Genomic DNA, 21,639 nt, shown 5'->3' with positions numbered 1-21,639 from the left:
TGGTATTTACCATAATACTGTAATGAGACCTGCCTATTTCCTAGTGCTTTTTTTCAAAATTACATTCTAAAGTATTTTCTTTCACTCTTCAAATCTATTGTAAAGTTAAATTAAGGTGACTGAGTTTTCTGTTTATCTGTTTTCTTTTTTGCTGCTTCATCAGGGATGCAGAGTAATAATTCTATTTCTGGATTTAAGGTATTTTTTACTTTGTGGGTTTAGCAGTGGGGACTAAAACTGTGCCCAGTAGACATTTGATGACTGGTGACTGTTAGATGTTCAGCCCACAACATGAAGCAGTTGTTTCCACTGAAGTATTTATAGGGGTTGGATTTGGTCATGATGCCATATTGAGTCAAGAGCATCTTCCATGGACAGTGATGTCTGAGGATTAGGAGATGTGAGAGTTATTCTGAAGTAGGTCACAGTCCTACTCCCCCTACTGATGTGGCAGTGACTCTTCCTGTGGACTTTGCTTTCTGGGCTGTGAGTGAGCAGACTGTGGAGTCTCTGCTGAGGCCTGAGTCTCTACTGAGGGCCGAGTCCTGGTTATCACTTGTGATGACGTGGACAAGTCCAGTGGGGTAACTAGAGGAGTTGCAGGAGACCCCAGGGGTGTGTGCTCCAAGCTCCCGTGGAGTGAATATGTAGGATTATGACCAGAAGGGAACCCAAGGAACGCCTGATTTCTTGAGTGCTGGAGAGCCTGCTCGCCGGGGATGGAAAGGAGAAAGGGACTCTGGAGAATGGGGCTGGAGCTTGAGCCACAGAGACAGAGTCCATTGGCTGGTAATCCTGTCTTCTGACAGAAGCCGAGACACATGTTCCAGGCTGGAAAACCTGTGGCAAGGCAGGACACCACAGCTGAGTCAGCCCTGAGGAAGGCTGGCATGGTGGAGGTGGGGGCAGGAACCAGCTGCAAACGTGGCTCCCCGCTGATGGATGGGGCTGGGCCAGTGAATAGGGAAGTGGCGGTGGCCAGGATTTGGAAGGGGAAGCACAGTATGTGGCAAAAGCAGCAGCTCAGGGAAAGGAAGCAAATCTTTGTGTTTAGATGGTAGAGTTTCCCTGGTGGCTCAGATAGTAAAGAATCCGCCTGCAATGCAAGAGACCTGGGTTTGATCCCTGGGTTGGGAAGATCACCTGGAGAAGGGAATGGCAACCTGCTCCAGTGTTCTTGCCTGGAGAATCCCATGGACAGAGGAGTCTGGTGAGCTACAGTCCATGGTGTCTCGAAGAGTTGGACGACTGAATTGCTAGCAGGGGGTCTGTATGATTCCTCCAGAGCTGGGGAGCCAGACACAGCACATCCCTCCTTTGTGCCAAGTGCTCTGTGTATCGTGGTATTTACTCCTCACTGCCCTTCTGCTCATTTATACTCTTATCCCCAGTCTTATTTAAAGAACAGTGACCTGAAACTTGGCGAAATACAGTTGTCAAGAGGTCACACAGAAGGCAGTGGTCGAGCAGAGAACAGACACAGTTCTGCCAGTCTCTGAGGCCTCATGCTTTCTGCTGTGTTGGGGCTCCCTTGGGTCTTTTCCACTGGAGAAGTGAAGAAACACGCACTGGAGCCAGGCACACGCTTCTCACATGGGCACACACCTGTGTACACACACTGCTTACACACAGCGCTTACACACACATTGGGATCCTAGCTCCAGCTGCAAACACAAACTTCAAAGCTATGTGTGTTTTGCATTATCATTATTGTTTAGCTGTTTAAAAAGAAAAGAACAGAGCATGACCTTCCTCTCCAAGTTTTCTAGGAAGATAAGTTCCAGGAGAGCAGCACGGAGGTGCTTATCTCGGGGCTCAGTGTCAGTGAGCTGCTCCCTCCCCCTGCCCCTGGGCTGTGGACACACCAGCCTGGTGCTAGCACAAGCGGAAGGAATGAGATTCTGACCATTATTTGCCATTTGGACTGCCGAGGCAGAGTCAGGAAGTAGGGGCACAGAAACCCAGAGCTTATCAAGGGGAAATGTTTGGTGTTCCCACGTGGAGGCTCGTGTCATCAAGTGAAAAGCCTCAGGTATGTGGACATGTCAGTAGCTGGAGAACTAAAAGCAGTAAGGCAGTCACATGATCCCAGCCATCTGGTTAACCCAGCATATCCTCAGTATTTTCAATCTAGAACTAAATATAGCCCCTTTCCCAAAAAGCCCTCAGCATATTGAAGAATGTGGATGGAGATGGAGCTTTGACATGTGGGGCCTACAAAAAAAAAAAAAGATGAGGATATGGAAATCTACACCCTAGCTTAGAATTTCCTGGTAAAGACCCAATGTGTTTTCTCTCTATGGGAATAGCTAGTTTTGCTTTACATATATCAAGCTTCCAAAACTTAGTGGTTGAAAACAGCAGCCTTCATATTTGCCGTGACCTGGGGGTTGGCCACACAGTTCTTTTAGTCTGGGTTGACTCTCCATCTATAGGTGGTGTGGCTGGACTAGAAGGTCTGGGATGGCTTTGCTCACATGTATGGTGACTGGCAGGCAGCCTTGTTGTTTAAGAGAGCCTCAGCCGGGAGTGCTTGCCTTGGCCCCGTGTGGCCTCATCCTCCAGCAGCTCGCCTGGGTGTCTTCACACCATGGTCTCGGTGTTCTAAAAGCAGCCAGGGAGGGCAGTGTTCTAAAAGCAGCCAGGGAGGGCAATGTTCTAAAAGCAGCCAGGGAAGACAAGCCCTAATGCGTAAGTGCTATTCACACCTCTGTTTGCAGCTTGTCTGCGAAGCTTAGAGAGCTTTTGGCTTGTAGCCAAAGCATAGACCTTGTCCGAGCTTAGAGTCTGTCTGGGAGGAGGTTTCCCAAAGCCATGAATACAGAAAAGCATGAACAAACAAACTGGGGGCCATCACCGCACCAAATCAAACCTGTCTATAAGTCTGAAATTTAACTTAGCAAAAGCAGTTGTTTCTACCTGACAATCTGAAGATGATCCTGAACCATATTGTGATTTGTCCTCGTGTAAAATGGCAGTGTTGGGAAAACCATAGACGGCCTTCTTAGCAGCTCTAGCAGCCTCATCTGCCAATGAGGGTGGTGATAAGTCTCCCAAGAGGCTGGAGGCAGGAAGTGGTTGAAGAGCCAGACCTGGTCTAGTACCAGAAGAAAGTTCTTACCTCGCACACCCAAGTGCAGAGCAACCAAGAGGCAAGTCTGGTCTTCCAGCTGCAGAAGCAAGAAACCACCAGCCTCAGAAATTGAGGGTGGGTGGTTTCCCCAGGCAGCAAGGTTTGCATTGCACAGTGAGATGCTGAAGATAGCATGTGAGCTGGAGTGACAGAGCAATGGATGGGGGCAAGAATATGTGACCATTTCAATACTCATGTAGCTGGAGGAACCAACAAACTGGTTAAGAAACTATTCCTATTTCTCAAGAGGATGGAGGAAGCAGTAGAGTGAACTGACAGAGATGAGTAGGGGGGACTTCCCTGCTGGTCCTGTGGTTAAGAATCTGCCTTGCAATGCAGGAGACACGGGGGGACGCGGGTTCAATCCCTGGTGGGGGAACTAAGATTCCCACGTACCGAGAAGCAACCAAGCCCGTGCTCCTCGGACCACATGCCCCTACCAGAGAGCCTGTGTACCACAATGAAAGATCTAGCGTGCCGCAACTAAGACCTGATGCAGCCAAATTAAAACCGAAGAAGAAAATGAGTAGGTAACAAAGCTAGTGACATCATTTTCTTTTGAATACCTACTGTACACTGAGATTACACTTATTTAGCCTTTGATTTGGTCCTCACAACATAATTAGTCCCAACTTACAGATGAGGATACTGAGTCTCAGAGAGGTTAAGTAACTTGTCCCATGGTCACCAAGCTCGGGGTTCTGACCCAGGTCTGCCCACCTCCAGAGAGCTGTGGACTTGATCTGCACATGCTGCAGAGGTGGTCCCCCCACGAAAAGCAGAGCTGCAGGACCCTCCTAACAGAATTCTGACAGACCCTAGAGGCCATTTGCCAAGCAGGAACACTTAAAGATGTTTATGTAAAGGAAAAGGAGCTATTCCAAATGTGGTATTAGGCTCAAAAGAAGGCAATAACATAACAGAAGGGAGAGGAAGATATGAAGGAGAGCTCTAACGTATTTATTGTTGGGGGTACAGGGACACCACCACCCAAAGAAGGTATTTGCTCTGAGCCTTCTCCCTGTTCTGTGATCTAATCTCTATGCACACACCCCACTCACCTTTCCCAAATTAAAAGGATCCCCTTCTAAGAGGACCATTGTAAAGTAAACACATCTAATTGGGAATGACTGAGAGAGCGAGATGTTCTGAAATCTACAGGCTAGTGAGCCAGAAGCAGTGAGCCATCCTTGGGTAGCTAAGAAGCTGGCACGTGCCAAGAGCCAACTTCTTCTGTGTACATACATGGGTGGCAGGTAGAGTCAGTATGCGGATGTGTGGGGTGACGCTGAAAGGCAGCAGAAAGCTTTAGAGGCACACCTCTCATTTCATATCAGTCATCACCACTTAAGAACCTCGTGCCCTTAAGGTTCAGTTTTCTGCTGTCAGGTTCGAAATTGCCAACCCTGTCCCCGGGGCATGTCATGGGAAACCCAAGGGAATGGATGGTTTTGAGCAGGTAGAAGCTCCTGGTTCCTGGAGCAAAGGTTGGAGACTGCCCTGGGGAGGCTGCTGTGAGGGAATGCTGACATTCCGCCCAGGTCAGGTATGATTTGGAAATACTGCCCAGTGTTTGCAGCTGAATGGCGGCACCTTCTACGCTCATCCCTGGGGGGCTTGGCCGGGCAGCCGAACCTGTCCCGGGCGAGGGGTGGAGAGGCTGTGACTTGGATTTTAGTTAGCTTGTTTTCTTTTGCAGCAGGGTGAGCGGGGGACAGTTACTGTTGAACCAGCAGATGAGTGTTGCCAAGGTCTCCCTCAAGGTCAAGGATACAAGAGAATGGACTGTGATGCCTCCCAGACACCCTAGGCAAGGAACTCTGCAGCCTGGATCAGGGGCCCAGAGCCACTCAGGCTTGATGCTTTACCTCTGGGAATGGGGTTTGTTTACAGGAGGGCTTCACCCTCTTTGTTGCCTCAGGAGGGCAAAACTGTGGGCTGCACATCTGTGGGCCCACATCATGTCTCATTGTGATCTCAGCCACCTCGAGGGTTCAATGCCGAAGCCCTGGCTTTGGGCCTCACCAAATGCAGATTCTGGTGAGCTGTCTTCAGGGTCTGTGGGTTTCCTTGCAAACACCCCCAGGTGGAGGCCACAGGGAGTTTCAGTTTTGGAAAGAGCAAACATTTATTTGGAGTCCTCACGGCTGGATGGCATCACCGACTCGATGGACGTGAGTTTGAGTAAACTCCAGGAGTTGGTGATAGACAGGGAGGCCTGGTGTGCTGCGATTCATGGGGTCGCAAAGAGTTGGACACGACTGAGCGACTGAACTGAACTGAACTGAAGTATGTTAAATGCTGATGGGATCAGCCAGGGTAATGTGTTGTTTTAGCTGGAGATGTCAGAGAGCTTCTGAGGCTGTTGAGTCCCTGCCAGGACAAGGAGGTGGGTGTCCCCAGGAGGACAGATCATCTTGGGACATGAAGCACTGGTCCCTGGAAAGGAGTGGTGACTAAAGGGACAGAAGCAGCGCTCACTTGAGGGTGTAAATTGGGATTTGTTTGTTAGCAGGGTTGCCGGATGCTGGACATACAGGCTCATTTGTGAGGTACAGTGTATTTTCATCAGTCTTTTAGCCAGTGTTGTCCTGTGGTAGAAGGTCTGACAGGTCCCTTAAAGGAATGGTTCTCAAACTCCCCTCCAGGGCCTTGGGTGTGGCGGTAAGGTGAGTGGGTACGGGGGGCAGCAAGAGACCCCAGGGCTCTGGCTTCTGCCTCATTCCATGCATAGGTTCTTAAAAATACAGTCTTATTGAGATATAATTCACATACAACTCACCTGAAGTGTATAATTCAGTAGCTTTTAATATATTCATGGAGTTGTGTGACCCTCACCATATTAGCAGGTGAGCTTTTATCTGATTGATTTTCTATTGTATTTGAAAGAGAAAAAGATTCTGCTGCTAAAATCAGGTTTGAAATAATGGTTATAAGCTGGCTGTGGTTAAGAACCTTTTCTGAAGAGGCTGTGATTTTTCAAGTTCTATTTTAAACCCCAATGAGAACCAGAAAATAAATTTGGTATCTAAGAGGTGAGGTAAATACCCATAGCAACCGTTCCCTTTTTTTCACAGAATGGACATTTAGAGCCACATTTGGCATTTTTGTGAAGTCCTTTTGCACAGTCCTAACATGGTCAGAGGAAATTAGAATGGTGGGTGGGACTGCGAGATGACCCATGGATGCAGCTGAAATGGGCCCAGTGGTCCAGGTTGGGGGGGTGGGGCAGGTCTCTAATTAGCTTATGGGGCTGCTTGATGTAGGAACATATCTTAGACACAGCCCAGCCATCCCTAAAGGTGTTAAAGTGGAGCATGAGGCAGTGATTGATGTTCAGGTTAATTACTGAGATCAAAGATGCAGGGTCATCATAGCAAAGTGTTCATCAGAAATGGTTGAAGAAGTTGGGGATCAGAATGGGGTGTTCATTTCCTGGTCCTTGTAAAGACTTCTTAGGTCTAAACACCCTGTCCATTTTTCTTTGCAAAGGCCATGCCATAAAATCTCCCTGCCTGTTGAGATCAGATAAACGAAGCCTTCCCAAACTGTTTCTGCTCATTAATTTGAAGGGTGCCTTCTCAGCTAGGCTGATTCGGGGGCAAAGACATCAGCAACAGCACACAATTGTTCTCCGACCGGGATTCACACTGCCCTGCTGGAGAACGGGGCTGATCAGATTCTTTTCAGTTGACAGACTTGGTTTTCCGCCTCAGAAACATGTTTCTTGCCTCTCCTCTCTTCGCAGGACGTGTTCCTGATCTGAGGTGAAACCATGAAGAGAAGATAAAATAAACAATAATGCTTTTCCGCAATCGCTTCGTGCTGCTGCTGGCCCTGGCTGCACTGCTGGCCTTCGTGAGCCTCAGCCTGCAGTTCTGTGAGTGTGGGTATGGGTGCTGGGATGGTAAGGGGGCTTTTCTCTGGAGCAGAAGCCCCCATGGGAAGGAAACACATAGGTCCCAAAGCCTTTGTTCTTTTACTTTTCTTTCACCTTTTTTTTAATTGAAATATAGTTGATTTACAATGTCATTAATTCCTGTTATACAGCAAAGTGATTCAGTTATACGTGTATATATGTGTGTGTGTGTGCTGTGTGCTTAGTTGCTCAGTCGTGTCTGACTCTTTGTGACCCCATGAACTGTAGCCTGCCAGGCTCCTCTATCCATGGGGATCCTCCAGGCAAGAATACTGGAGTGGGTTGCCATGCCCTCCTCCAGGGGATCTTCCCAACCTAGAGATCGAACCCAGGTCTCCCACATTGCAGGCAGACTCTTTACTGTCTGAGCCACCAGAAAAAGAATGTGTGTGTGTGTGTGTGTGTGTGTGTGTGTGTATGTGTATACATCTTTTTTAAAAAATACTCTTTTCCATTATTGTTTATCATAGGGTTTTTAATTGGTGGATAATTGCTTTACAGTTAGTTTCTGCTGTACAACATCATGAATCAGCTGTAAGTGTACATATATCCCCTCTCTCTTGAGCCTCCCTCCTACCTACCCCCCATCCCACGCTCTAGGTCATTACCTGTGTTCTTTAAATAAACAGTGAGGTTTCAAACAACTCAGTCTTTTTAGTGTCAGTGCTAGTGGTGGGTGGGTGTGCATCTTTGCTTGTGAGGAACAAGAGCAATCACTTGGCCTCATGACATACTTTTGGCTTCTCCCTGGATTCCTCAACTGGTTATTCCTGGATCCTTAGTTCAGGTTCCCAAGGTGAAGACAGTGAGTGGTCAGCTTGTGCCCTCACGCTGGGCCACACAGCAGAGGTGCTTGGCTTGGGGGTTGAGTGCCATTATCAGAGAGGGTGGAGGGATTAGGTCCCAGTACCAAACTGGGCAGTAGGGACTGTGTATGGAAAGCCCGGCGTGGCGAGGCAGCAGCATGGCTGAGGAGGCCAGTCCACAGGCCTCACCACCTGCCCTCGGCCCATACCTTGGGGTCTGTGCTCAGGCTGAGCCCCAAATCTATGTCCTCTGCTGCTCCCTAAGGGTGGTGGTCCTCAAACACAGATCCAACCAGGCACTTCCTTAGCTGTAACCCTTCAGCAGTGGGTCTCTGAGAGGCACCTTAGCCTTTCTGGGACCCCTGTCTCACCTTGAACCCTACACCACAGCCTTGCTGAGTGGCTTGGCATTCTCTGCACATCCAGGCTGTTCTCTGTGCCTGAAGGCGGTCCATCTGCCTGGACTGTTCTACTCACCTCCCTTCTATCTGCCTCCCATCCCATCCTCTCCTCCACATGGTTCATTCACACCTTTCTCCTTCAGAAAGCTTCCATCACTCCCCACCTGAGTATGGGCTTCTTGGTTGTACATCTGGGGTGCTCTGAACCTGTCCCACTCCTTGCACTAGCCATGAAGTGAAGTGAAAGTTGCTCAGTTGTGTCCGAGTCTTTGAGAGCTCTCTATAGCCGGCCAGTCTCCTCTGTCCATGGTATTCTCCAGGCAAGAACACTGAAGTGGGTTGCCATTCCCTTCTCCAGGGGATCTTCCCAACCCAAGGATTGAACCCAAGTCTCATGCATTGCAGGTGGATTCTTTACCATCTGGGCTACCAGGGAAGCCTTGCGATATCATAATTTTTTGGTTCTGTGTCTTTTCCTTCTACAAGACTGGCTGCTCTTTGAGAACAGGGCCCATTTCTGCTTCCCTCTTTATCACAGGAACCAGCACTGCCAGCCACATAGGAGGTGCCTCAGGAGTGTTTCAGTGAATGAATGAATCTCCACCTGCTCTGGAAAGCAGGTGAACCCTATTTCTCTATCCTGATGCTGTGTACTTGTAAGCCAAGAAAATATCTGTGCGATGCTGGTAATTGTATTTTTGCTGCTGCCTACCTGCCCTCCACTTTCCACCTCACCCCGGCGGGTGGGAAGCAATTGCTTGGCCCTCATCACAGCTTAGGATATCTCTGGGAGGAGGTGGCATTGCTGTCACAGTCTGCATGATGGGAGGAAGGGCAGGTGGCCAGAGAGAGGGGGATGTTCTGAGTGTGCTGAGGGACATGGGAAAGACTTGGCATTCAGAATGAGTGGTTTGAAGGGAGAGGCTTTGAGCAAATTTCCCTGCCTCACCTCTGATTTGTGACATATTCCATGCACACATCTAGTGCATATGACAGGCACTTCTAATAGTAAAAGTACTCACTTTATCCTTAGGAATAGGAAAATAGATTAAGAGAAGGTGGGCATAAGAAGTTTAAAGATACTCTAGATGGTTAATGAACTGTAAAAAAAAAAAAAAAAAAAGTCTTTTCCAGAAAGTGTTTGGAATCAGTCGTTTGTTTGTGGCTTTTCATTAAAAATTTTCCGTCCTTTGCTTGTAGGATGTTTCAATCAACCTTGGTTCTTAGTTTGAGACACTGACAGGTTCTGAGACATGAGTGTGGGTTACTTGTGTTTGCTGCGTCTCTCTCGCATGAGGTGGTTTCCATGTCACTGAATTGGCCTGTGTGTTTTGCTTATATAACTCCTCTGAAAGTCCCTTCTGTTTTAGCAGAGCCAATTTTCAGCCGTACTTATTTTAGGGAAAATTTTTCAGGATAAATTGGCCAGCCTGGGTCTGAGGTCTTTATTCTTCAGTGTGTTGGGAGTTTGGAAAGATATTAAGATATGGACCTTCTTACTGCTCTTCTGCTTCTAGGTAAACTGTAACTTTGGAATTTAACAATTTTGGTGAAAATTGAGTTAAATTGTTTTATGTATTTAATCACTTTACTGGTTGCTAATTATTATGCTGTAAGAAACTGGACTCATTCATAATACAAAGATGTCTGCTTAAGTAACACTTATATTTTCATTCTTATCCTGAAATATATGGAATTTTTTTTCTTCTCTATTTCTTTTGACTAGTTTTTGAATATCAGATTAGCACATATAATTGTTTCAGGTAATATATTTGAGACAGTCAAATGGAACTTGGCTTTCTTTTGTTTTAAGTAAATAGTATAATTTTGTTTTCTATGATTGTGTATTTTATTTTGACACTTTGGTAGTTTTATTTTTCTGATGTTTTGAATATGAGAAAGTTATGACCCAGGTTACAATGAAAAAATCAAGTTGCTTAAATAAGTGTTTCATCCTCTCGGTACAGAAAGTGTGTATGTGTACTAACATATATTTATTAAGTGCTTATGTATGCTGGAGATTTTTCTACACTATTGGGGTGGAGATGATTGGGAGAGGATACAAAAAAGATTAAAGTACAGTTTGTAGTTTCTCAAAATATGTTGATTTTAAATGGTAATAATGATTCACTTTATGCTAATAGACATTAATAAGAATGATTCATTTTGTATTTTCAAGTCCTTGATGTTTTTGAGTTTGGAAATAGAGTGATTCTGAAATTCCTGATACTCGAAGAAGGGAACAAGTCAGGCATAAATATCATTAGTTATTCTAGTTAAAATAAGTATAAGTGGGAAAATAACTTCTCAGATTGCGGGACTCCTTCAGTGTGACAGGAAAAGATACTGAGTTATGAAGACTTGTGGATGGTTCCTTATTTTGCTGCTTTTTCTGCTCGTTTGTAATCGTCCATTTTCCTGCTTCAACCCTTTCCTTCATGCTCATTTTGCGCTCATTTTACCGCCTTCCAAGCAGTCCCAAAATGGCAGCGTGGCGGGGGCCCAGCTCCCAGACCCTGAAGCCACAGCCTTGGGTTTGAATGCTGCTCAGCCACTTAGCTGTGGTGTGCCTTCGGCAGGCGTGGCCTCCAGGAGCCTCTGTTTCTTATTTCATAAAATGAAGTTCATTGTTGCTGCTTTGAAACATTGGTATGAGAAGGGAGATTTTGTGGGAAAACCTTTGGCTCGGGAAGCTCAGTCAGTGTAAACAGTACAGAGTCCTGTCACGATGCTTCCTCAGAAGCCAGAGCTCTTGGTATCCCAAAGACTGCTTCAGCCATTTGTGGAGAGAGCTTTTGAAACAGAGTGTGTGTGTGTGTGTGTGTGTGTGTGTGTGTGTTAGTCGCTCAGTTGTGTCTAACTCTTTGTGACTCCATGGACTATAGGCCACCAGGCTTCTCTCTCCATGGAATTCTCCAGGCAAGAATACTGGAGTGGGTAACCATTCCCTTTTCCAGGAGATCTTCCCAACCCAGGGATCAAACTGGGGTCTCCTGCACTGCAGCAGATTCTTTACCATCTGAGCCACCAGGGAAGCCCCTTTGAAATAGTATATCGTGCATTTCTTTCTTTTAAATCAGAGTCCATCGGCCATGATAGGGGGTCAGTCTGCACTGGTCATCGGCATCTTGGGCAGGGCCCTGGTGGACCAGAGCAGGTTTCTAAGGGAAATGTCCATGGTGGACTGGAAACTCAGCTTCCCAGGTAGAAGCGGGCGGTTAACCTGCCAAAGTGAAGTTGTCTTCAGTATCTGAAGCGCTCTTATCGCTATCCAGTATCTGTAAGAGGAGTCAGACCAGCTCTGTGTGGCCTGGTGACCATGGAGACATATTTCAGTTCAGCGGCAGGTGAAGCTTCCTGACTGTCAACATCATGTGGAGGTGGACTGGCAGGATGCACACCCTGGAGCATCGCTCTGTGAACAGTGGAATAGTAGGCAGGTCACTGGACCTGATCCCATTTAAAGCCTTCTCACACTCTGAGGTTTGGAGAATTTTATCGTTCCTTGTTGACCCAGTACCTTGAGTTGGCATAGCGCTGTCCTTCAGCAAACATTCTACTGTGTGCTTGGCCCTTGGGGTTTCATCTCTCAAGGGCCAAAGGAGCTGTCTGTCTAGTGAAGGAGAATCCTGAGCAGATGCTTGGCACACAAGGTACAGTGTGCTCAGGCAGGAAAGCAGTGGCCCCCCAAGGAGCTGGGAAAGAACGTGGACTCTGGAGCCAGACTGCCTGATCGAGTCCCTGCCCTGCCACTTACCAACTGTGTGAGCTCAGGCATGTTTGCTACCCTCTGCATGCTCATCTGTAAAATGGAGAGGGGGACAATGAGAGTTTCTGTTTCATTGGGTTGGTGAAGGATATTTCATAATACACCTAGAACAGTTCTGGCATATACTGATCACTGTATGCATGCTTGTTAAATAAAATGATTGAGATGCATTATGACAGGGTGACATGGGAGGATGGAGGACAAGAAGCCAGCCATTTGGAGGTCAGGGAAGACTCCCTCCCAGGGGAGGTGACATCCTAGCTGCAGCCTGGAGGGATGAGTTAGAGTTGTCCATAAGGAATCTGGAAAGGGCGTTCCTGGCAGATGGAGGCAGGTGTGCCAAGGCCGAGCAAGAGACAGCAGGGCCAGGTTAGTCACCCGTGTGTGGCTGTGAGGGTGGACTATGCCAGGCCACCTACATCACCATGTTATACCTCGAAGATGCTAGAGCCCCTGAAGCAGGAGGACAGAATCATCAGATTCGTGTCTGGGAAGGGCTACAGTCTTGTACAACGGTTGCCAAAGAGTGGTCTCCTGAGCCCCTTGATTAGAGTAGCCCTGGGAGTTTGTTAAAGTGCATGTTCCAAAAGCAAAGAAGAGCAGATCTGTGCCCCTCCCCAGAGAGTCAGAACTGTGGTTCCCCCTGGGGGTGCTAATGTACACAACAGTTGGGTGCTGCCCACTCAGAGGCTGGCGGGAGGGTAGTGCTCAGAGGCAACTCGGGGGCTACGTCCCTGCTCCAGTGGAAGGCTGAGGAATGGCTCTGATGAAGGTGTCGGGCCCGAAAGGAAGGAACAGAGCTGAGAGCGTCAGATGATGCTGCGGACTTAGAGCTGATCTGGGGTGCAGTGCAACCAGGGTGGAGAGAGAGGGGAGTGTGACTCAGAGGTCTCGTAGGCTGCCCCCATTCATGCGTCCACGCTGTCACTCACACAGTCCCTTTTCCACCTGGGGTGAGTGTGCCAAAGGCTGAAGGAGGTACCCAGAACACGGTCTGGGAGGTCAGCTGTGTGGGGCCAATGGCCCCCGAGTCTGAACGAAGAGACTGGGGGAGAGTGCTCTGAGCAAGAAGCAGGCAGCTGGATGGGCTGGTGGGGAACAGGGGAAGAGCTGGGGAGTTGGTGAGGTGTATCAGGGCTGTTGGGGGTACCAATGGGCACAGTGAGTGCAGGTCCTACCGGAGGCGATTCCAGGGCCTGAGCCCAAGAGGAAGCCTGTCAGAGCCCCTGTTTGCAGACCTGTGTCCAGCATTCCCTGATCTCCCTGGAGCCCATGGAGGCTACTCCAGTCCCACAGCCTGCGGGCTTGTATTTTTTGGCCCAAGCAACGTTTTCACTTTGGAAAATTTATTTACCAATGTTTTTAAACTAGGCAATTTCACATAAACTTCTAGCCCCTCTTTTAAGAACCAGACTGTCCACAAGCTGTGGCCCACAGTCCTTTGCAGGGACCTCAGCTGCAGCCGGCTGCAATCTGAGTAGGGGTGGCGAGAGCACTGTGCTGAGCCCTGTCAGCTCCGGAGTTTGTACTCCATGTACCTGCAGAGGGGAAAGACAGGGCAAAGGTGAAATGTGGGCAGATGGAGGAGGAGAGGCCGTGAAGGAGACAGGGCAGCAGCAGGGAGGGTGGCTCCGAAGCCAAGGGGCAGGCGACCCACCCCAGGTTCTCAGGTGGGCAGCCGAGGGACCCCAGCCTAGCCAGATTTTGTGCATGTGTGATGTGTGTGCAAGTGGTGTGTGTGTGTGTCACTGGTGTGTTTATATGATGTGTGTAAGAAGTGTATGTGTCAGTGGTATGTATATGGTGATGTGTATGCTGTTTGTGAATGTGTAAGTGATGTGTGTTTGATATGCATGCAACTGGTGTGTGTATGTGATGTGTGTGGTGTGTTTAAGTGGTGTGTGTATGTATAAGTGGGCTTCCTGGGTGGCTCAGTGGGTAAAGAATCTGCCTGCAATGCAGGAGATGGAGGAGACACAGGAGACGCAGGTTTAATTCCTGGGTCAGGAAGATCCCCTGGAGAAAGAAAATGGCAAACCACTTCAATATTCTTGCCTGGAGAATCCTATGGACAGAGGAGCCTGGCGGGCTACAGTCCATGGGGTCACAAAGAGTCAGCCATGACTGAAGCAGATGAACACAAGTATGTATAAGTGATGTGGGGTGTGTATGTGTGTGGTGTGTATAAGTGGTGCATGTATGTGTGTGGTGTGTGTATGTGTGGGGTGTGTATGTGTGGGGTGTACATAAGTGCTGTGGGGTGTGTGTAAGCGGTGTGTGTATGATCCTTTTCTTGGAGATTTATTTTGTTTGATTTTTAAATTTTTATTTATTTATTTATTTTTGGCTGTGTTGTGTCTGTTGTACAGACTTTTCTCCAGTTGCAGCGAGTAGGAGCTATTACTTGTTGCAGCGTGCGGGCTTCTCATTGAGGTGGCTTCTCTTGTTGCAGAGCACAGGCTCTAAGGGTGCATGGGCTCTGTAGTTGCACCTCCTGGGCTCTAGAGCACAGGCTCAGCAGCTGTGGTACACTGGCTTAGTTGCTGCGCGGCATGTGGGATCTTCCAGAATCAGGGATCAAACCCGTGTCTCCTATATTGCCAGGCAGATTCTTTACCACTGAGCCACCAGGGAAGCCGCTTATTTGATTTCTGAGAATTTTCAGTTTAGTTTTTGTCTGAATGTTTTGTGTGTAACTGCCGCATTGAGTTAAATATCTTTGGGTAGAAGAAAAGTTCTGTAGATAAGTGACAAAGTTAAGCTAGACAAATCAGTGTCTTAAGTTCATGTCATCCTTATTTTGGAGGAGGTATGTACCAGGTGGGCCCTTCCATGAACTAAAAATGGGACACATTTATGTCTGTGGATTATTTCTAGTTTTCTTCCAGGGTAGAGACATTTTTCTCTCTCTCTCCCTCTTTCTTCCTTCTTTCTTTCCCTCTTTCTGTGTTTCTGATCTTAGAGAGTTTCCCCTAAGAATAAACTGGAGGATAGAGATGTATGCTCAAAGATGTTAGTTGTAGCCCTGCTTGTAGTAGGAAAAGGGGGTCAAGAGCCAAAATGTCCAACAGGAAATACTCCTGCATCCATTACACCATATTTACGTAGACATCTCAGTATTGACTTGAAAGGTTGTCCATAATATATTTGCTAAAAAGACATGTGGTACCTTTATGTGAGTGAGTGAGTGTCTGTGTGTGTGTGGGTGTAGTCAGCAGTATTGGTTAAGAAGGTGAATCTCCCATTTTATTTTATTTTTTTTGGTTTAATAGACATTTATTCTGTTATTATATAGTTGAACAACCTCTACACACAAAATAATATGATTTAAGATTTTTTTTTAGTTGGAAGGAATTTGGGTCTTAAAAGGTTTTGCAAGCCTGTTTTCTGGAAATCACTTAAGTGGCCCTTTTTAAGGACCCTTGAAGAAAAAGAAAAATTGGTTCAAGAAAACCAGCAATTAAATTTCAAAATCAAACTATTTATGAAGATAGCAAGCCAAGAATTGGGGTAATTCCTCTTCTGTATTTCCTACACTCACATCCACCCTGAGAAACAGAAGCCTAGTCTACGGGAAGACGTGATGGAACAAGCAGAATGAGGTGGTAAGGGCAACCACAGCTGGTGGCCCATCAAGCCTGGAACGGTAAGGCTGGTTGGAGTAGGGATGGGAACTATAGACAACACGAAGTTGGAGGCCAGCTGAACTTGCATTGACACCAACAGCATGAGTTTTCTCAGTAGCCTTTTAAAAATGGAGTGCCTTGACCCTAGAGAACAGATTACACTTAGCAATGATACTTTTAAATATAACCACCCCTGTTTCCCCCATCCCCTAATGTGGCTTAGAGAGTTCATGATGGTCGCAAACTAATACTACATATAAAACATTTAACTTTTTGATCCAAGTTTTTCCTATCATCCTACACTTGAAAGGGATCTGATGAACACCAAACTCCCAATCCTAACATCACTACCTTACAAACCTTAGGGCTAATAACTCCCCCCTCACTTATCTAACATTCAACTTTAATTGACACAAGTGTAAATACAACCATTTTGCACAAAGTTCAGTATTCTACAGATCCCAAAGCCTGAACCAGGAGCTTTGTATGAACTTCAGTGCTACCACGGAGGCCAAGGCAATTTAATTTAGGTAAACCAGGATTTGATTCGTCAGAACCCTCTTGCAACAGGGCTACTCAATTCTCTTTAAAATGGTGGCATTACTTTAATACTTTTTGCCTTTCAGAAGCAGCAGTTACACAAATGTAATATTAGATTAAGCCTAAATGTGGGCCCTAGTCAAAAACTTCATTATTTTTCTGCATATGATCATGAGAAAGGATCAGGACACCATTCACATTTCCAAGGAAAATCCAACTGAAAACATTGTCCCTGCCAAACTCCATAAAACTGCAAAGCGTTGCATCACCCCAGTAAAGCTGCAGGTCTCACCACATGCATCAACAAATCTACAAGGGTAAGTTTATGTACTCCTTTTTTACAGAATTTTACACCTCTTGTACTAAACAGCATTTTAAACACAGACATATCAATTCCCTAATAAAGCAAAAACAAAGGCATTTCCCTTATTAAAAACAAGATATACCATCACTTCATATACACTTATATGTGTAAGTATAAGTAACTTCAATAAGTTCAAACATTATTGCACTTTAACTTTCATAATTTGACGATGCATTCAATGAAGCAATCTGAAGGCAACTAGTTTTAACAGACAAATTAAAAAAAAAAAACAAAAAACACTTTTAAGCAGACAAGAACGTCCTAAATTGTTTATTAGGTAAGAACTTTACCAACATTACTTACATTAGTGGCAGCGGTGGAGCTGGAGAGTATCGCGCCTTCTCCAAGCTGCAGGGCGAGAGCCACCAATAGTGTGGTGGACTTGTGGCCCTTGCCCAGGCCGTGGCTCTTTCTGCCTGCAGACGTCAGCCCCCCCATCTCCCTGTGCTTGTGGACTGGTTTGGTGATCCACTGAGTGTCAGGGTTTCTTCTGATAGCTTTATGGAATGGATCAATGAGGATAAACTCTAAGAATTTGTATGTAGACTCTTCACCAACCCAGTAGGAATTCAGGACACTCAGGGCCCCACAGTGGCGGCCAGCGCGCCCCTCCGCAACTGACGGCAAGCTTCGGGCAAACTTGAGCTGGTTGACACCATGGTGGACAGGCTTGCCGTAGGTGGCACCCTTAGGAACTGGGCGTTTGCAGCCACCGCGGTGTACACGGATCCAGTATATGACATAGCCTTGCTTGGCCTTGTAGCCTAGCCTGCACGCCTTGTCGGGCCCGGTTGGGTGTGGGGCGCGGGGCGCGGGGCGCGGGGCGCGGTGCAGCGCTGAGAGCTGACGGTACTGCCAGCAGTGCACCCGCAGCACGTCTGACTGCTTCCTCCACAGCTCCTGGATGTACTTGTAGGCGCCCATGTGGGCTCACCCTGATGGCTACCGCCTGACAGGATGTATCTCCCATTTTAGAAGAGAGCAAGTTATCAGTTAGTAAAACTAGAAAGTGTTAGTATAATGAGTCAGTGAATTCAGGAGAGTATGTGCCGATTGCCAAGATTGTAGGAAGAGAGACAAATAGGAGAGGAAGCTGCGGGACGTTGACACTGGAGGAACAACTGAATAGAGGTGAGTCAGGGACCCAGTGGGAGCCTGCGTGGGCGGAGTTTGCACTGATCCGCTTGGGCCTCATTTCTCGTTGTCTTGGCAACAGGGCTCCAAGCTGACGACATTAATAAAAATAAAAAACAACTTGAAGTGAGATAAGTGGTAATCAGATGCACAGCCCTGTGATATTGGTAGCACTCTGCCTTGGGGGAAGGGGTTGGAGGGGGAGGTTTTTGAGACTGATCAGAAGTGAGGTCTTGAGGGTGACAGAATCTGAATCCTGAATAAGAAGGTGCAGTCAGGAATGCCCACAGAGACATCGGAACCATCTCACTGTGCTTCCTGCCGCTGTGGCCCCAGCCCTGGATGCCTCACTGGGGCCCTGCAGAGCCAGCGCCCAGGGTGAGAGAAGCAGAAACTCGGCCACAATGCAGGGCCCTCTCTGATTTATCTGGTTCTGGCTCCAGCATCGTCTCTTGCCCTCCCTGCCTCCTTCCTTCTTTTTCCTGTGTCAACTGAGGGGCTGGACCACACTGCCCTGGAGTCTGCTTTATGGGGAACTCGGAACCCAGCTCTGCCTCTCCCCAGCCCCAGGTATCTACCAGAGGGTGAGATGACCAGTCTTCACAGTATCCAGATACCTGCAGGCACGCAGCACATGGTCTCTCACTCAGGTGGCCTCCCCAGGACTCTCACATCCACTTGACCGCTCTTCTTTTTTGACTGTTTTCATAGAAGTGAATGACCAACCTGGACCCACTTTCCTGGGCTGTTGGTTTGGTGGCCTCAATGGGATACAGACCTTTGAGACACAAAAAACTTTTTGCTCCTGGGGAAGGGGCAACAATGTTCTTGAGCCATAGTGACCTGGTCACCATTTGTACTGCAGTAGGGATGGCACCCCACTCCAGTACTCTTGCCTGGAAAATCCCATGGATGGAGGAGCCTGGCAGGCAACAGTCCATGGGGTCGCTAAGAGTCAGACACAACTGAGCGACTTCACTTTCACTTTTCACTTTCATGCATTGGAGAAGGAAATGGCAACCCACTCCAGTGTTCTTGCCTGGAGAATCCCAGGGACGGAGGAGCCTGGTGGCTGCCGTCTATGGGGTCGCACAGAGTCAGACGTGACCGAAGCGACTTAGCAGCAGCAGCAGCAGGGACTGGAGCACCATTCATCTCCGGCAGGACTTCCAGCCACACACACTGCAGCATTCACTGTGGGTTCTCTGGGTGGTAGGAATATGCATGACTGACTTCTTTTTATACCTTAGTATTGGTGCCTATTTTAGGATGAACACATGCTTATATGAATTGTAACAATCCGTTTTCATTTTGTAAAATGAAAAAATCTCTACTCGAGGGTGTTGAAATTGGAAACCTGTTTCCAGGTGCATTGCGTTCTTAACCTGAGTCTATGGACATCTGCATTGTCTCACAGGGTTTCAGGGGTGCTATGAATCCCCAGAAACCAAATGTAAAACAGTGTACACAGTCCTTTTTCAGGGCTGAGGATCAATAGCTCTTACCAGATTCTCAAAGGTAAGGTAGAGAGGATCCAGGCCCTGAGGTGGTTGAGGATGGCTGGGGCTCTTTTCATAGTTCTTTTTGGGGATCTGTCTTGGATGTCTGTCTGATTCCTAGTTTCTGTCATGATTCAGAGTCTTTGGCACTTGCAGCATCTAACCCGAGGGACCCCATTTGGTCAAGGCCAGTTTGCAGTGGCCCCAGAGGAATGTGAGGAATGTTTCCTGGCCCCTCCAGGAGGCTGCAGCTGGGCTTGGGCTCAGGTCACAGTGGGACCCCCGCCCCTTGCACTCTGGCCACCCTTGGGGTTAGGTCTCAGATGTCAGAGGGGGTCAGGCAGGGAGGAGATAAGAACTTGGAACAAACAGCCTAGGGCAGGAGCTGAGTCCTCAACCCTGTGAGCACCCCACTCCCACTGTGGGGCTCTGGTGGTCTGGCTCTGGCTTTTATTTGAGAATCACACACATTTTTATACTCAGTGCAGGCTAGAGAAAGAAAGAATATTAAAGACACTTTAGTGGATGGAGGAAGCCTAAGGGAATTACGGGAGTTCTCTGTCAGAGCAACTCCAGTAAAGAGAATTCAGGGCAACTAGTTGTTGAATAACCTACAACAGGAGGATGCTGAATCCACCAAAAAACGATACCCCACATCCAAAGACAAAGGAGAAGCCTCAACAAGACAGAAGGAGGAGCGCAATCATGATAAAATCAAATCCCAAACCCACTGGGCTGGCAGCTCACAAACTGGAGAATGATAACACCAAAGAAGTTATCCCACTGTTGTGAAAGTTCTGACCCCCCACGTCAGGCTTCCCAGCCTGGGGGTCTGGCAAAGGGACTGGGAATCCCCAGGGAATCAGACTTTGAAGGCCAGCAGGATTTGATTGCAGGACTTCCACAGGACTGGGGGAAACAGATTCCACTCTTGGGGGGCACAAACAAAATCTTGTGCACAGCAAGACCCAGGGGAGAGGAGCAGTGACCCCCACAGGAGACTGAACCAGACCTACCTGCTAGTGTTGGAGGGTCTCCCGTGGAGGTGTGGGTTGGCAGTGGCTCGCTGTGGGGACAGGGGCACTGGCAGCAGCAGTCCTGGAAGGTGCCCCTTGGTGTGAGCCCTCTTGGAGCTCACCATTAGCCCTACCATAGAGCCCATAGACTCCACAGCAGGGTCTTGCCAGGCAAGAGTACTGGAGTGGGTTGCCGTTGCCTTCTCCTGAATAATACACTAGAAGAATCAATAGCAGAGGAGCTGAGACAGAATTTCTGAAAGACAGAATGGTGGAAATCAGTGCCACAAAATATAATATAGAAAAAATAAGAAAAGAAACAAAGACAGCCTCTGGGACAACATAAAAACACACCAACATTTGTATTATAGAGGTCCCAGAAGGAAACGGAGAAGGCAGTGGCAACCCACTCCAGTACTCTTGCCTGGAAAATCCCATGGACAGAGGAGACTGGTGGGATGCAGTCCATGAGGTCGCGAAGAGTCAGACACGACTGAGTGACTTCACTTTCACTTTTATTTTCATGCATTGGAGAAGGAAATGGCAACCCACTCCAGTGTTGTTGCCTGGAGAATTCCAGCAATGGGGGAGCCTGGTGGGCTGCCATCTATGGGGTCGCACAGAGTCGGACATGACTGAAGCGACTTAGCAGCAGCAGCAGCAGCAGCAGAAGGAAAAGAGAGAGAGGACCCGAGAAAATATTTAAAGAGTTAATAGCTGAAAACTTAACTAAAATGTGAAAAGAAATAGTTAACCAAGTCCAGGAAGCACACAGTGTCCCAGCCATGATAAACCCAAGGAGGAACACATTGAGACACATAGTAATCAAACTGACACAAATGAAAGACAGATAAAGAGAATTCAAGAACCTTTTGAGCTTTGGGGAGGAAGAAATCGTAGAAATCAGGTGACAGGACTAGGGGTGTTTAACTTATAAGAAGGTGCCTTAAATAGTTGGGTGAGCTGAACTATTTAAGGGAATGATGGCTGCAGGGCTGAGTCAGGACAGACTTGAGTGATGCAAGGGTGAAGTGACTGCAGTCGCTTAGGAAGGTGACCAGCCCAGGCTGAGGTCCCAACAAGGGTGAAGCAGACTCTGGAGCTAGGAAGGTGAAAAGCAGGTGGTGGGGCCACACCTTGGCCCCACCGAGTTCTTTGCTGGTCCAGTCAGTGGTGAGACCTGTGGGGCAGCTGAGCCCAGAGTGGTGGAGACGGGTCAGCCAACACTTGCCCACCTGCCCTGGGACACCTGCGGATCCTAGATACCTGACTTTAACCTGCCAGGGTGTCTGTATAATCAGAGGAAGAGTTGATCACTAAACAACAGCCGGATAACTAGGGCAGGGATGGCAGGAGGCAGGGCTTCTGGGCTCACCTGATTCTTCCATGTGGGGAAGCTGTCTTTCCTGGAAAGGGCCTTTATTGACCCAGT

At 47.8% G+C, this 21,639-nt stretch overlaps 1 protein-coding gene and 1 pseudogene across 8 annotated transcripts in view; one reads left to right on the top strand and one right to left on the bottom strand.

The window, feature by feature from the left end:
* The window catches only part of PXYLP1 (2-phosphoxylose phosphatase 1), a 90,557-nt gene that overhangs the window by 44,624 nt on the left and 24,294 nt on the right, over window positions 1-21,639 (top strand). For 7 of the 8 annotated variants that reach the window (XM_061420145.1, XM_061420157.1, XM_061420128.1 and 4 more), the window contains one exon: window positions 6,882-7,013. In XM_061420145.1, coding sequence (XP_061276129.1) covers window positions 6,935-7,013 — 79 coding nt within the window. In that variant the 5' untranslated portion in view covers window positions 6,882-6,934. Of the gene's footprint in view, window positions 1-6,881; window positions 7,014-9,496; window positions 9,777-21,639 lie in introns of those variants that run through there. The other variant, XM_061420177.1, reaches the window with a different exon arrangement.
* On the bottom strand, window positions 16,779-17,735 carry LOC133249551 (large ribosomal subunit protein eL15-like; annotated as a pseudogene).

Source organism: Bos javanicus, chromosome 1 (genome assembly GCF_032452875.1).
Source record: "Bos javanicus breed banteng chromosome 1, ARS-OSU_banteng_1.0, whole genome shotgun sequence".
NCBI classification, from domain to species: domain Eukaryota; kingdom Metazoa; phylum Chordata; class Mammalia; order Artiodactyla; family Bovidae; genus Bos; species Bos javanicus.
This window is presented reverse-complemented; position numbering and strand designations above follow the sequence as displayed.